Genomic DNA, 16,444 nt, shown 5'->3' on the forward strand with positions numbered 1-16,444 from the left:
TCTACTGTAAAAATGAGCTTTTCCTCATCTATAGGGCATTAACTAGTTTCTTCAAAAAGGCAAGGGAAGTGTATATAATCCTTTCCATTTAAATACAAATTTTCATAGCAAGAAGTTCATATATCATTGCCAATTATGGCAGTTTTTTGAAATATCACTTGTTTTTCTTATTTAATTTCAGTGTTATGTATTCAGCTTCTTTAATTTTGGTCCTGGGGGTTGAACTAGGGGGCACTCAACCACTGAGCCACATCCCAGTCCTATTTTGTATTTTATTAGAGACAGGGTCTCACTGAGTTGCTCAGTGCCTTGCTTTTGCTGAGGCTGGCTTTGAACTCCAATCCTCCTGCCTCAGCCTCCTGAGCTGTGGGATTACAGGCATGTGCCACTGTGCCCAGCTATTTAGCTCATTTTCTTTGCTCAAATTTTTTCCAGTTTGGCCAGGGGGAGTCCCTTTAGGCTGGTTCCCATTTCCTTTAGACATGGCTTCATTGGTCTTTGAACCCATCCTTAGATTTTGGCACAAGATTCCCAGGCTCATTGTGCATTTTTCCTGCCCTAGTCCTGGAACCAGCCATTTCCAATGAGCCCTGGTTCCTTTTAATGTACAATTATATTTAGAAACCAAGATCCAGATGCTGGGTTTTTCAGGCAAAATCTAATCTTATAGTACTGTATTCTAATATGTGAGATGTATGATCTTCTTTCTGTAAAATATCTATTCTATAGCAATGGATTGTTCACTTAACAGCACATTAGTATCACCTAGAGAATAATGAAAAAAATACCGATGCCTGGGTCCCAGATATCCCAATTTAATTGGTTTGGGGAAGGGCTCAGGCACCAGTATTTTTGAAATGCACCCCCTACCCCAATATTCTAATGTGCAGTCAACAATGAAAACCAACCAGTGATCTAGGTTGGGCTTTAAGTATGGTCTCTGGACTAGCAGCTTTAGCATAACTTGGGTGCTTATTGCAGATATTATCAAGCTCCAACTTAGCTAAATCAAACATTGGGGTTGGGCCCAGCAGTCTGTTTTAACATGCTCTATAGGTGTTTGTGATACATACTCAAGTTTGAGAACCACTGGTTTATAGCAACTGTTCTCAGCCTTGTTTGCACACTCTAATCATCTGAGGACTTTTTTTTTTTTTTTTTTTTACAGTAGTCAACAAAGTTAACAGCATTTTATTTCAACTAGCAGTTAAAGTGTTCCTTTGCAATGTAGTAACATCTTGCAACTGTGGAACCAAAAAAACTTTTCATGTCTGTAAAATATTACTTTATATCACTTATTTAGTATTTCTATCTATAAGGATAATCACATAAAACCCTTGAAATCTCCTCTTTGAATAAAGAGAACAGATTTCTATGTCAAAAATATCATCATTGCATTTAATTTTGTATTGGAAATGTCACATCTGAAGCAGTTTGTATCAGCCATTTGCTTTATTTTTTTTAATTTATTTTTTTTTATTGGTTGTTCAAAACATTATAAAGCTCTTGACATATCATATTTCATACATTAGATTCAAGTTGGTTATGAACTCCCAATTTTACCCCAAATACGGATTGCAGAATCACATCGGTTACACATCCACATTTTTACATAATGCCCTATTAGTAACTGTTGTATTCTGCTACCTTTCCTATCCTCTACTATCCCCCCTCCCTCCCCTCCCATCTTCTCTCTCTACCCCATCCACTGTAATTCATTTCTCTCCTTGTTTATTTTCCCATTCCCCTCACAACCTCTTATATGTAATTTTGTATAACAATGAGGGTCTCCCTCCATTACCATGCAATTTCCCTTTTCTCTCCCTTTCCATCCCACCTCATGTATCTGTTTAATGTTAATCTTTTCTTCCTGCTCTTCCTCCCTGCTCTGTTCTTAGTTGCTCTCATTATATCAAAGAAGACATTTGGTATTTGTTTTTTAGGGATTGGCTAGCTTCAATAAGCATAATCTGCTCTAGTGCCATCCATTTCCCTGCAAATTCTATGATTTTGTCATTTTTTAGTGCTGCGTAATACTCCATGGTGTATAAATGCCACATTTTTTTAATCCATTCATCTATTGAAGGGCATCTGGGTTGGTTCCACAGTCTAGCAATTGTGAATTGTGCTGCTATGAACATCGATGTAGCAGTATCCCTGTAGTACGCTCTTTTAAGGTCTTCAGGGAATAGTCCAAGAAGGGCAATAGCTGGGTCAAATGGTGGTTCCATTCCCAGCTTTCCCAGGAATCTCCATACTGCTTTCCAGATTGGCCGCACCAATTTGCAGTCCCACCAGCAATGTACAAGAGTACCCTTTTCCCCACATCCTCTCCAGCACTTGTTGTTTGACTTCATAATGGCTGCCAATCTTACTGGAGTGAGATGGTATCTTAGGGTGGTTTTGATTTGCATTTCTCTGACTGCTAGAGATGGTGAGCATTTTTTCATGTACTTGTTGATTGATTGTATGTCCTCCTCTGAGAAGTGTCTGTTCAGGTCTTTGGCCCATTTGTTGATTGGGTTATTTGTTTTCTTATTGTTTAATTTTTTGAGTTCTTTGTATACTCTGGATATTAGGGCTCTATCTGAAGTGTGAGGAGTAAAAATTTGTTCCCATGATGTAGGCTCCCTATTTACCTCTTTTATTGTTTCTCTTGCTGAGAGAAAACTTTTCAGTTTAAGTAAGTCCCATTTGTTGATTCTTGTTATCAACTTTTGTGCTATGGGTGTCCTATTAAGGAATTTGGAGCCCGACCCTACAATATGTAGATCGGTGCCAACTTTTTCTTCTATCAGACGCAGAGTCTCTGATTTGATATCTAGCTCCTTGATCCACTTTGAGTTAACTTTTGTGCATGGCGAGAGGAGGGGATTCAGTTTCATTTTGTTGCATATGGATTTCCAGTTTTCCCAGCACCATTTGTTGAAGATGCTATCCTCCCTCCATTGCATGCTTTTAGCTCCTTTATCAAATATAAGATAGTTGTAGCTTTGTGGATTAGTCTCTGTGTCCTCTCTTCTGTACCATTGGTCCACCCTCCTGTTTTGGTACCAGTACCATGCTGTTTTTGTTACTATTGCTCTGTAATATAGTTTTAAGTCTGGTATCGCTATACCGCCTGATTCGCACTTCCTGCTTAGAATTGCTTTTGCTATTCTGGGTCTTTTATTTTTCCATATGAATTTCATGATTGCTTTATCCATTTCTACAAGAAATGCCGTTGGGATTTTGATTGGCATTGCATTAAACCTATAGAGAACTTTTGGTAATATCGCCATTTTGATGATGTTAGTTCTGCCTATCCATGAACAGGGTATATTTTTCCATCTTCTAAGATCTTCTTCTACTTCTCTTTTTAGGGTTTTGTAGTTTTCATTGTATAAATCGTTCACCTCTTTTGTTAGGTTGATTCCCAAGTATTTTATTTTTTTTGAGGATATTGTGAATGGAGTGTTTTTCCTCATTTCCGTTTCAGAAGTTTTGTCGCTGATATACAGAAATGCCTTTGATTTATGCGTGTTGATTTTATATCCTGCCACTTTGCTGAATTCATTTATTAGTTCTAGTAGTTTTTTTGTAGACCCTTTTGGGTCTTCTAGGTATAGAATCATGTCATCTGCAAATAGTTATAATTTAAGTTCTTCCTTTCCTATTTTTATGCCTTTAATTTCTTTCGTCTGTCTAATTGCTCTGGCCAGTGTTTCAAGAACTATATTGAATAGAAGTGGTGATAGAGGGCATCCCTGTCTTGTTCCAGATTTTAGGGGGAATGCCTTCAATTTTTCTCCATTGAGAATGATGCTAGCCTGAGGCTTAGCATAGATAGCTTTTACAATGTCGAGGTAAGTTCCTGTTATCCCTAGTTTTTCTAATGTTTTGAACATAAAGGGATGCTGTACTTTGTCAAATGTTTTTTCTGCGTCTATTGAGATGATCATATGGTTCTTATTTTTAAGTCTATTGATGTGGTGAATAACATTTATTGATTTCCGTATATTGAACCATCCTTGCATCCCAGGGATGAATCCTACTTGATCATGGTGCACAATTTTTTTGATGTGCCTTTGTATCCGATTCGCCAGAATTTTATTGAGGATTTTTGCATCTAGGTTCATCAGAGATATTGGTCTGTAGTTTTCTTTCTTTGAGGTGTCTTTGTCTGGTTTCGGAATCAGGGTGATGTTGGCCTCATAGAATGAATTTGGCAGAGCTCCTTCTTTTTCTATTTCCTTAAATAACTTGAAAAGTATTGGTATTAATTCTTCCTTAAAGGTTTTGTAAAACTCTGCTGTATACCCATCCGGTCCTGGGCTTTTGTTGGTTGGAAGTCTTTTGATTGCTTCTTCTATTTCATCTATTGTTATTGGTCTGTTTAAGTTGTGAGTATCCTCCTGACTCAGTCTGGGCAAATCATATGACTTAAGGAATTTATCGATGTCTTCACTATCTTCTATTTTATTGGAATATAGGTTTTCAAAATAATTTCTAATTGTCTTCTGTATTTCTGTAGCGTCTGTTGTGATATTGCCTTTTTCATCCCATATGTTAGTAATTTGAGTTCTCTCTCTTCTTCTCTTCGTTAGCATGGCTAAGGGTCTGTCGATCTTATTTATTTTTTCAAAGAACCAACTTTTAGTTTTGTTAATTTTTTCAATGGTTTCTTTTGTTTCAATTTCGTTGATTTCCGCTTTGATTTTAATAATTTCTTGCCTTCTGCTACATTTGCTGTTGTTTTGCTCTTCCTTTTCTAGGGCTTTGAGATGAAGTGTGAGCTCATTTATTTGTTGGTTTTTCCTTTTTTTGAGGAATGACCTCCAAGCGATGAATTTCCCTCTTAAAACTGTTTTCATTGTGTCCCATAGATTCCGATATGTTGTGTCTGTATTTTCATTTATCTCTAAGAATTTTTTGATTTCCTCCTTTATGTCTTCTGTAACCCATTGATCATTCAGTAACATATTGTTCATTTTCCATGTGATGTAGGATTTTTCCTTCCTTCTTTTATCATTGATTTCCAGTTTCATTCCATTATGATCAGATAAAATGCATGGTATTATCTCCACCCCTGTATATTTACTGAGGGTTGCCCTATGGCATAATATATGGTCTATTTTTGAGAAGGATCCATGTGCTGCTGAGAAAAAAGTATATCCACTTGATGATGGTTGATATATTCTATATATGTCAGTTAAGTCTAGGTTGTTGATTGTGATATTGAGTTCTATAGTTTCTTTATTCAGCTTTTGTTTGGAGGATCTGTCCAATTGTGAGAGAGGTGTGTTGAAGTCACCCATAATTATTGTGTTGTGGTCTATTTGATTCTTGAACTTGAGGAGAATTTGTTTTATGAACGTCGCAGCACCATTATTTGGTGCATAAATATTGATAATTGTTATGTCTTGTTGGTGAATGGTTCCTTTTAACAGTATATAATGTCCTTCCTTATCCCTTTTGATTAATTTAGTCTTGAAGTCAATTTTATTCGATATGAGGATGGCCACCCCTGCTTGCTTACGAGGACCGTGTGCGTGGTATATTTTTTCCCAACCTTTCACCTTCAGCCTGTGTATGTCTTTTCCATTCAGATGTGTCTCCTGGAGGCAGCATATTGTTGGATTTGTTTTTTTAATCCATGTTACCAGCCTATGTCGCTTTATTGGAGAGTTTAAGCCATTAATGTTTAGAGTTACTATTGATATATGGTTTGTACTTTCAGCCATGTTTGATTATTTATCTTCTTTTTTTTTTTTTTTTAATTTAGTTTGTTTCTCCATGGTTAGCTTTCCCCCCGCCCTCTGTCTTTATAGAGGCACTTCCCACTGATGGTTTTGGTTATTGTTTTTCATTTCTTCCTCGTGTAGCGTTTTGCTCAAGATGCTTTGCAATGCTGGTTTTCTGGCTGCAAATTCTTTTAGCTTTTGTTTATCATGAAAGATTTTTATTTCGTTGTCGTACCTGAAGCTTAATTTTGCTGGATACAGAATTCTTGGTTGGCATCCATTGTCTTTCAGTGTTTGAAATACGTTGTTCCAGGATCTTCTCGCTTTCAGCATCTGTGATGAAAAATCCGTTGTTAACCTTATTGGTTTACCCCTGAATGTAATCTTCCTCCTTTCTCTAGTAGCTTTTAATATTTTCTCTTTGTTCTGTATATTGGATATCTTCATAACAATGTGTCTTGGCGTTGGTCTACTGTGATTTTGTGTGCTCGGTGTCCTGTATGCATCTACAATTTGTATATCCGTTTCCTTTTTTATTTCTGGAAAGTTTTCTGTAATTATTTCATTCAGCAGGCTACTCATTCCCTTGGTTTGAATCTCTGTACCTTCTTCTATCCCGATGACTCGTAGGTTTGGTTTTTTTATGTTATCCCATATCTCTTGGATGTTTTTCTCGTGGTTTTTAACCAGCCTTTCTGAGTTGGCTAGGCTCTTTTCAAGATGATATATTTTGTCTTCATTATCTGATGTTCTGGCTTCTACTTGCTCCACTCTGTTAGTGATACTCTCAATTGAGTTTTTAATTTGGTTTATCGTTTCCTTCATTTCTAGAATTATTGTTTGTTTTTTTTTTATAATCTCAATCTCCTGATAAAGATGCTTAACTTCTTCTTTTATCTGTTTATGTAATTCATTTTCAAAGTGTTCTTTCACTGTTTGGATTTGCTGTCTCGTATCTTCTTTAAGGTTCCATTCCATCTGTCTAAGGTATTCCTTGAGTTCTTTATATGACCATTTTTCTGCTGACTCTAGGTCCTCCTGAATATTTAGGCTGTCCTTCATTGTTTGTACTCCTTTTCTTCCTTGCTTTTTTATGCTGCTCATGTTACTTCTTGTTCTGTTTGACTGCTGAGTTACTGTTTACTCTTATATATTTATTTGATGCTTGGGAGGAAAGATATTAGAAGGGAAGGGAAGAAGTCACTAAAGAGAATGAGAGTAGGCAGGTAGAATTCAAGGAAGGGGGAATAAGAAAATTGAAAAGAAATGAAAAGACAAAAGAAACAAAAATAACAAAGATTAGATAATAAAGAAAGAAAGAAAAGACAAAAAAAATTTAACAAAAATAATAATGATAATAAAAAAATTAAAATTAAAATTAAAAAAATAATAATAATAAAATAAAAAAATTTTAAAAAAATTAGAAACATTGAAAAAAAGTTAAAGAACAACAACAAATAAAAATTGAAAATGAAAGAAAAAGAAGAAAGAAAAATGATAATAATAATAATAATAAATGCAGTCCTAGAGTTCTATTAACTTCTCTTCCAGTAGGTGGAGCTGTGCCCACTGGGCCAAGCTTCTCCTCTCAATAGGTGGGAACCATTCACTGTGCAGCAGCTCTTTCTCCTAGACTGGGCGGGTCTCCAATCCTGAGTGTCTAGGGCCTTGTCTTGTGTTTCCTCAAGCCAGGCCGTGCTCACCTGTGGCGCTCACCACAATACTGGCTACACGCCAGGTCTGCTGCTCCTGGGAGCCCTGTTTTCATGAACACCTGGGCTCACTCTCCCTGTTTGCCTCCCTCAGACCCTAAGTTTGTAGAGCTTGGGGCTGAGATCCCCCAGCGAATTTGCTTGCCCTCCTGTAGCCACCCCCCCGGTAGCTGGTGCAAGAGACCTCAGTTGTCAGCACTGGTGGGAGCGGTAGCCGGGAGTTCCGCGCCGCGAGTCCCGCGCCACTCCTGATTCCCTCGGTCTGGTTATTGCGTTCACAGGAGAGCTGGGAGTGGCCCTTAAGGTTTCCCCGCTGTGTGGAGAGAGATGACTAGGGGATTACACACCTGTCGCGCTGGTTTCAATGCAGTTATCTCCTCCGCCCGTGACACCATTTCTCTGCCATGGTGGTATCCCATGCAAATGGTGACCGTTCGTTCCCTTTGCCAGGTGACCAATGCAACGGGTGGGTCCTGACTGTCTCTCCCAATCCCCGTTTCAGTCCTGTAGCCACTGCCTATGAAGGCTCGGTTGGCTTTTACCTCTGTAAGTTCCTAAGGGCCGACAAATTATTTCAGTGGGATCGTTAGTGCTGAGTCACACGAAGCAGGCGAACCGGAGCTTAATTGCCTCCGATTCGGGCTCTGTGTGTGTGTTCTGAGGGGCCCAGCCTGTACACCCCAGATCCACGTCAGCTCAGCATTGCCTAGTGATCCTGAGCAAACAGCATTTAGACAGTTTACGGCTCCCTATGCCCGCGCAGTTGAAGATGTCAGAGACTTGATCTCTCTGCGCCTGCCACCATGTTAGATCTCCTCAATGATATTCATGTTGCCCTTACAGCTTCCTGGCATAAGCAAGTTCTTGGGATTATACAAACTGCTGCTTCTGTTTCCAGTCCAGATTTCTAGAAATGAAACCCTGCCGCCGTCGCCTCCATCTCTGGGCCGCGCTCACGGGCGCTGCGCTCGTCTGCGACCGTAGCAGAGCCACCCTGGCCTCCGCAGCTCTTCAGCCCGGTGCCCGGCCCCTGGGGCCCAAGCGGCTGCCGCCGCGGCTCTCCATCCCCCTCCTCCGGAGCACGGGTCCCCTGGCAGGGGGGTGCAGAACGACCCCAGAGCAGGCTCTGCCCGAAGGTGCAGCGGCGAACAGGCCACCGAGGCGCTCGAGGCTGCAGTCCAGCCTTCGGAGGACAGGGCTCCGCACGCAGCCCAGCTCCAACCTCTAGATGCCGCTGCCGGACAATGTATACAGGGCCATGAAGACAGCAAGCAGAAAGCAAATGGCGGCTCCCGCGGAGTGGATTTCGGGCACAGAAACCACAGCCCCGCCAACAATCCCAATCCACAAACTCTCCCTGTATAAAAAATATTCAAAAAAAAAAAAAAGAAAAAAAGGCGGGGCTTACTGAGCTTTCTTTGCCTCGGGTACTTACAATCCACTGCTGATTACACATTCAGCTTCTCTGCCCGGAGCGAAGCGAAAGAGGAAGCAGATGGGAGCAAAGCGCCCGCGGCTCTGAGCAGCCAAGCGTCCGGGAGCCAAGCGTCTCTTTTTCGATTTCTTTGTTCTTCCTGCTGCTTGGCAAAGTGGTCCGCTACAGATTAACGGTGAAAGGAGCTCTAACAGACTGTGCGAAATCTCTATTAAAGCCGCTGCTCTGAGCACCACGCTCAGCACTTCAGCAACCCCCGTACGCAGCGGCCATCTTTGAACCTGAGGACTTTTTTTTTAAGTACCAGGAATTGAACCCAGGTGTGCTTTACTACTGAGCTACATCCTCTGTCCATTTTAATTTGAAACAGGTTCTCACTAAATTGCTTAGAGCCTTGCTAAGTTGCAGAGGCTGGTTTTGAATGTGTGATCCTCCTGCCTCAGCTTCCTGAGTCTCTGGGATTACAGGCCTGTTCCACCGTGCCCTGCTCCTGAGGACCTTTTAAAACAGATTCCTAAGCATCATCGCCTCAGAGGTTCTGATTTAATTCATTTTGGGTATGACCTAGTATCACTAAAGTTTCTGTCTTCACACTCAATGTCTGGTGTGATGAGAAAAAGTGCACATAAAATTGTAGGTTTAAAAAAGAAAAGAAAAGACAAGAAAACAGGCTGGGCACAGTGGTGCATGCCTATAATCTCAGCAGCTCAGGAGCCTGGGGCAGGAAGATAGCTAGTTCAAAGACAGCCTCAGCAAAAGCGAGGCACTAAGAAACTCAGTGAGTTGTCTGTAAATAAAATACAAAATAGGGCTGGGGATGTGACTCAGTGGCAGAGCACCCCTGAGAGTTCAGTCACAGGTACTAAAAAAAAAAAGTGATTTGTAGGTCAAATATCTTGTCTGCTTCTTCCTCCTCTAGACTTTACAGTCTTTTGTAAAGATTTTCAGCCCTTTTAAGCATTTGCTTTTCCCTTGCTTCATATAATTGTTTAGGTTATTGTGGTAGAAAGTGGGGATTAGGTACCATCAGTTGCAAGTAATTCTAGCTAAGCCATAAAATTAACTCTCAAACACACAAGGGAAATGTGAGCTCACTTAAAGTAGGATAGTTTTTTTAAGGGTTTACTTTCAACCTATTTCCTTTTTTCTTGCTTCTCCTTAGACTCATCTTAGAGTTACTGAACCATGAGCGCCAATTTTGCCATTGCCTTTATGTCATGTTTGGAGTTTCATTTAGCACAGTGGTTCCCAGTCTTAGCATATTGAAATCATCTGTAGAGCTTTAAAAACATCTCACAGTTTCTGGGACTTGAGCCTTACCCCCAGACATTCTTATTTAATTGGCCTAGAGTGGGGTCCAGGCATCTTGATTTTTAGGAGTTCCCAAGGTGATTCTAATGTGCAGTCATGATTGTGATCCTTTGATTAGGGCTTGGTTGCCAAAATTGTCTGCACCTTAAAATCCTCCAGGATTTTCCCCCCAAACTTCAAAGCCCAGGCCATACCCAGATTAAATGATCACAATCCCTGGGGGTGGGACACAGGCATTGATGATTTCAATGTGCAGCCAGCATTGAGAACCACAGTGTCAGAGTCTCTGATAATGCCATTTGACTGGGGACTGAAAAGGAAAAGAGAATGACTGTCATTTGCTGAGATTTTAGTTTTCCAACCTTTCACCTTTAAGATCACATTGTAATTTATAACTTACAGGATCATTAGCCATTTTTCTAAGAAATATAATTCAAAATGGCATGCCAGTAAAGTGCAGTCATGAACCAATTGAAGCTCCCTTAGAGCTCACCAATTAATGCCAAGTGCAAAAGGATAGTTGAAATGAAATATAACTATTATGTGTGAGACTTTAAATTTTTCCATCAGTGTATGTGTTTCTACATTGTAGTTCTCATTGTTTCTCCTCAAAGGAGACTAAGCTAGGTGGCAATGCCTACACATGGTCCACAGCCATATAATGAAGGAACATGTAAATATCCTTAAGTCCATTTATAACTGTTAGGGATTCTTGAGAAATTTGGAGGCCATAGACCTTAGATCTGAGGACCTGAACAAGGAATTTAAATATTTCAATAGTTATTCATAATTTGCATCTTCTGATCACTTTTAACCAAGCCAAGGAATACTTGAGAGCAAGACGGGGGTGGGTTGTATTATACTCAGCTATTAAATACTCTATCTTCTATTGGTGCTGTAATGATTGATAGGATAAGGACTTTATTTTGGTTTCTGTTGTATCTCTGACATCAGCATAGTACCTGAAATGTAGTAGATATTCATAGAGGTGGTGTAGCATGGTGGTCATTGGGGGCTGGTGTTGTGGCTCAGCAGTGGTACAGTGCTTGCCTAGCATGTGCAAAGGCACTGGGTTCTATCCTTAGCACCACATAAAAAATAAATAAAGGTATTGTATCCAACTAGAACTGAAAAAAAATATATTAAAAAGAACATCACTGGGATTTGACTGGGCTCAAACCTGGCTCTACCACTTATATGTTGTATGACCTTGGACAAGTTACTTAACATCTTCAACTCTGTTACCCACACCTCTCCATGTAAAATAAATGATCATAATACAGATTCTCCTTGATTTATGGGGTTCCATCTCTTTTTTCCCCCCGATACTGGGGATTGAGCCCAGGGGTGCTTGACACTGAGCCACATCCCAAGCCCCCCCCCTTTTTTAAAACAATTTTGAGACAGGGTCTTACTAAATTGCTGAGGCTGGCTTTGAACTTGTGGTCCTCCTGCCTCAGCCTCATGAGTCATTAGGATTATATAGGTGTTTGTCGTCATGCCCAATTGATGGGGTTCCCTTTCTATAAACCCATTATAGTCAAGAATATTGTAAATTGAAAATGCATTTAATTCGTCTAACCTGTTGAACATCATAGCTTACCAATGCAGTGCACTGTAGAATATTTGTTTGTTTACCTGTGTGATGGTATGGCTGACTGGGAGCGTCCCAGCATCACTTAGAGTATGGAACCGCACATCCCAGGTCTGGGAAAAGATCTTGACTCAAAATTTGAAATGCTGTTTCTAATGATTGCACATCACTTTTGTACCATGATAAGTTGAGAAATTAAGCCAATCACTGAAAATTGCTACTTAATTTCAGGCAAATAAAACTAAACACATTGGAAAGAGTCCTTTCCCTGTTGGTGTGGGTGTTGCTCAGCATTTATGTTATAGTTAAATATCAGAGCTTCTAGTGCAAAGTTGAAGTACAATTTGAAGAAAAATGAAGCATAGAAAACAGGGAAGGCCACCCCTCTCATTTTGTCATCTTCATAATATTGGTTGCTAAAAATAGCCCACTTGTCAAATCCCTTTGTACTACTATGAGAGGTGTTAATGTAAGACATGTTTTCTGAAAATAGCTGTGATAAGGTGTCATGGATTAAGGGATTTGGTATAGAAGTGATGGAGTTCCTTCTAGGTGCAATAGTTCAGCCTCATAAATTGCTCAGAACACCTACTGGTTCACCCTTTAACCTCCTGAGAGGAAATTTGTTTCTGCCTGGGCGAGAGTTTAAAAGCTAAACATACTGTACACACTGCATGCAATCCTGAATTAGATCCTGAACAGAAAAAAGATACTGGTGGAAAAATTGAAATCTGAATAAAGTCAGTAGTAACTAGTATTATAGTAGTGTTAATGGTAGTTTTAAAAAAAAATATTTTTAGTTTTAGTGGACACAATATCTTATAATGTGGTGCTGAGAATCAAATCCATTGCCTCACACAAGCTATGCAAGCACTGTACCACTGAGCCACAACCCCAGCCCTAATGTGATAGTTTGGATCAATATATCAGGTACGTAGGATGTTCCCATTAGGGAAAGCTGGGTAAAGGGTATACAGAAACTCTCTGTACTTTATTTACAACATTTCAGTGAATCTAAAATCTATTTCAAATGCAGTTCAAAACAAACAAACAAACAAACAAACTTGCCAAGTGCGGTGGCGCACGCCTATAGGGAGGCTGAGACAGGAGGATGGTGAGTTCAAAGCCAGCCTCAGCAATGGTGAGGTGCTGACCAACTCAGTGAAATACTGTCTCTAAATAAAATACAAAAAGTAGGGCTGGGGATGTGGCTCAGTGGTTGAGTGCTCCCGAGTTCAATCCCTGGTACCAAAATACTAAACATACTGATTGAAAAGTAATTCTCAGGTCTACATTGGTATTGAGGCCAGGGCTCCAGGGAGATCATTTCACTCATCCAGATACTCAGATATGTGCTATATGGTTGACTATGTACTATCTGGGATAGGGTGATGAGGGGGGTAGTGTATAAGCTTTTACAAATAAGGGACTTTAATCAGCCTATTGGGGGTGGGGAATAGTTCCCTTTTTCAGAATAAGCAAGCACATTCAAAAACATAGCAGCCTGACTTTAAAAGATGTCTAGATATAAGTTTTTTTTTTTTTTTTGTTACTGAGAATTAAACCCAGGGGTGCTGAGCTAAATCCCCAGGCCATTTAAAATTTATTTTAATTATTATTATTTTTGTACTGGGTACTTGGGATTGAACCCAGGGGCATTTAACCACTGAGCCACATTCCCAGCCTTTTTTCTTTCTTTCTTTTTTTTTTTAAGGCTGGCCTCACTCTTGTGATCCTCTTGTCTTACTTAGCCTACCAACCCATTAAAATTACATGTGTGTGCCACTGTGCCTGCCCAAATATATTAAACTCCCATCTTGGTATTGTTTGGTTGGCTGTGGTCATGGAAGGAATTTCTCATTGTAGTGCCAATCATAAACTGGCAACTCTGTTCTGGTAGGTTCCCTGAGCATAATAGGGGAGGGGGAGAGGACCAATCCAAAGCACTAGCCCCCCTAGGCATTCAGTTCTTCTTTACTCCCTGAATCAAATCATCTGTGGAGTTAACTCCTAAACTAGCTAAAAGGTTGTAATCTAATGTGATCAGCAAGACAATTTTCTTGGGGGAAAAGAAGTACTATTAAAAACATTGCAGGAGTGGTATGGAATCTAAAATAGCTATATGCTCTTTATTCTCTTAAGTTCTTGAGAAGTGTAGTTTTATAGGTATGCTTTACATAGTTGTAATCAGCATATATACCTGTCTTATTCTGCTGTTTTAGCATCAGAGGTCTATTTTAGTTGCTGGAAGTGGCCAACTAGCTTGAATGTGGGACCACATGGGATTCTTGAGTTATCAGCATACAGCACAGTCTGAGTGCTTTGTTAACATTACTCTGCCCACCACCCCACAGCAAGAGCCTTGCAGGCCCCTTTGACCTGAGCTGGGTACTTCCTGGGCACAGGAAGAAGTACAAGGACCTCTGACTCCCCTTACCCTGAGCTGATATTATCCATGTGCCCATGATAGAAAATATCTGCAGCTCTCTTCCTTGTCTGGGACAACAATGCCACTTTTATCTTCCACAGAGCTTGAAGTGAGTGAATAGGCAAGGGGAGTGGGGAGGATGGATGCTTACAGCTGAAGGAATAAGGTGCAGAGCAGGGATGCCATAGTTCTTCTAGATGCATCTGTGAAAATGAAGTGGGATGAGGGGATGATTGATTTCAAGTTCTGGAAAGTTGGTTAGCAGCTCTCATTCTCTACCTTCCTTCCTGTTAGAAATACAAGTTTTATGAGCCCAATAAAGGGCTTGTAAGTATGAGTAACAAAATAGGGAGTCCAGGTTTGAGCCCTAACCTAGCCATGGCCAGTGACCCCTTGTGGTTAAGAACACCAGTTGAGAGGATTCTCCTGAGAAGATTGATGTTATATTTGGTGCATTCAAAAATTGTCTCGCTAGTAGCAACTGCCTTTCGGATGAATGCTTCAGAGAGGTTGCTGGGAGGGAAGAATCACATCCAAAGCACAGGTGGTATGGTTCAAGCACCCAAAGTTCTTGGGTATTTATAGCTAGGTTAGCTATAGCTGGTTTCCATGCTCCAACCCTAAATAATCAGTTTCTTTTTATTTTCATTTTTGTGATGCTGGGATTTGAACCCAGGGCCTTGTGCATGCAAGGTCACTATTCTTTCTTAATTTCTTTTGTGTGCTGACTATATGATCCATGCTTTGCAGTTTGTAGAATGCTTAGCAGCCCTGCCAACAGGTATTACTGGTAGATAGAATCAATACGTGAATGAATGGAGATCGGAGTTCAGGAGTTGAAAACCACTCAGACAGAAGGAGCCCTGTACCGATTCACAATGAATTTTCTAGTAAGAAAGCCCAGATCTGTTGTTTTTATTGTTATTGTTTTTGATACGGGGGATTGAACCCAGGGTGCTTAACCACTAAGCCCCATCCCCAGCCCTCTTTTTGTGTTTTGAGACAGGGTCTCACTAAGTTGCTTAGGGCTTTTCCAAGTTGCTGAGGTTGGTCTTGAACTTGTAATCTTCCTGCCTCAGGCTCCTGAGTCTGGAATTACAGGTTCAAGCCAGTGTGCCCAGCCCAGGTCTGTTTTTAAAAACAATATGCACAAGTACTTGGACCTATGTGGGGTTTATTGAAAACAGATGGGTCAGGGCCATGTGCTCCTCTGACAGGAGCTAGGCCCTGAAATCCTGGAAGAAGACATTGACAACTGAAGAAGAGAAAACCCCAAGGCAACCATCTTTTCCTTTTAAGAAAATTCGCCCTCCTTGCTCAAGAAACTATCCTTATCTTGGTCCTAGGCTGCTGCAGATACACAGATTTGTAAAACATCTTGGGCAGTTAGGATTCTCAAAGAGGGGAAAATGGAAGGTGGTGGTTATAATTACCCTATATTTTCTCTTCTTTGTCTTTTAATTATATTCACAAAATAAATATAAGACATCCCTCTTTGGGTTGTTCTCTACAGAAAAGGGGATACATTTTGAATTAAAACTTTGTGTTACTGGCCTTGAACCCAGGACCTTGCACATACTAGTCAAGCATTCTATCACTGAGCCACAACCCCAGTGGGCTGCCCCCCCTTTTTAAAATTCTGATACAGGGTCTCAATAAGTTGCTGAGGCTGGTCTCCAACTTGTGATCCTCCTGCCTCAGCCTCCCCAGTAGCTGGAATTACAGACATTTGATACCATGTCTGTACAATACCATGGTTCTTAAGAAAATTGGATCATCCACATTTCTCCTTAGGCCATGTGTGCTTCTGAGGCAGGCATACTTTCTCAGTCAACAAAGGAGGGGAAGTGGGCAAGAAAAGGGGATGGGTGTGTTCCCTATGAATACGGGCAGTGTAGAGAATTTAGGTTGAAGACCTCTAACAAAACTGAATTTCATCATATTGGTGCACTTCCCTTTATGCGATATATGTATGCCTAGGTATCAACCAAAATTTCCTACACACAATCTATAGTCTTAAAAAGTTACTTAAAAGAATAATCTCTATACAACCAGTACATGTTGATTCAAAATAAGAAAACTTTTTGAATGAATCTGAATTTTGCTGCTATAGGCTATTACTGTACTTTCCAAATCCCAGGCAGAAATAATGGCAACTCCTTCAGAGGCCTGTTTTCAAGTTTAAGGGGAGAGTGTGGGGATATAGCTCAGATGGTAGAGTGCTTGCTTCACACGCTCAAG

At 40.3% G+C, this 16,444-nt stretch overlaps 1 protein-coding gene across 4 annotated transcripts in view; it reads left to right on the forward strand.

Annotated features, from left to right (window-relative positions):
• Trmt2b (tRNA methyltransferase 2 homolog B) overlaps window positions 1–16,444 on the forward strand; it is a 74,859-nt gene that overhangs the window by 45,429 nt on the left and 12,986 nt on the right. Inside the window, exon 15 of one of the 4 annotated variants that reach the window (XM_071606124.1) lies at window positions 8,334–9,190. The exons of 2 other annotated variants lie outside the window; for them this stretch is intronic. In XM_071606124.1, coding sequence (XP_071462225.1) covers window positions 8,334–8,419 — 86 coding nt within the window. In that variant the 3' untranslated portion in view covers window positions 8,420–9,190. Of the gene's footprint in view, window positions 1–8,333; window positions 9,191–16,444 lie in introns of those variants that run through there. One more of the 4 variants, XM_071606123.1, reaches the window with a different exon arrangement.

This window comes from Marmota flaviventris, chromosome X (assembly GCF_047511675.1).
Source record: "Marmota flaviventris isolate mMarFla1 chromosome X, mMarFla1.hap1, whole genome shotgun sequence".
Classification (NCBI taxonomy): Eukaryota; Metazoa; Chordata; class Mammalia; order Rodentia; family Sciuridae; genus Marmota; species Marmota flaviventris.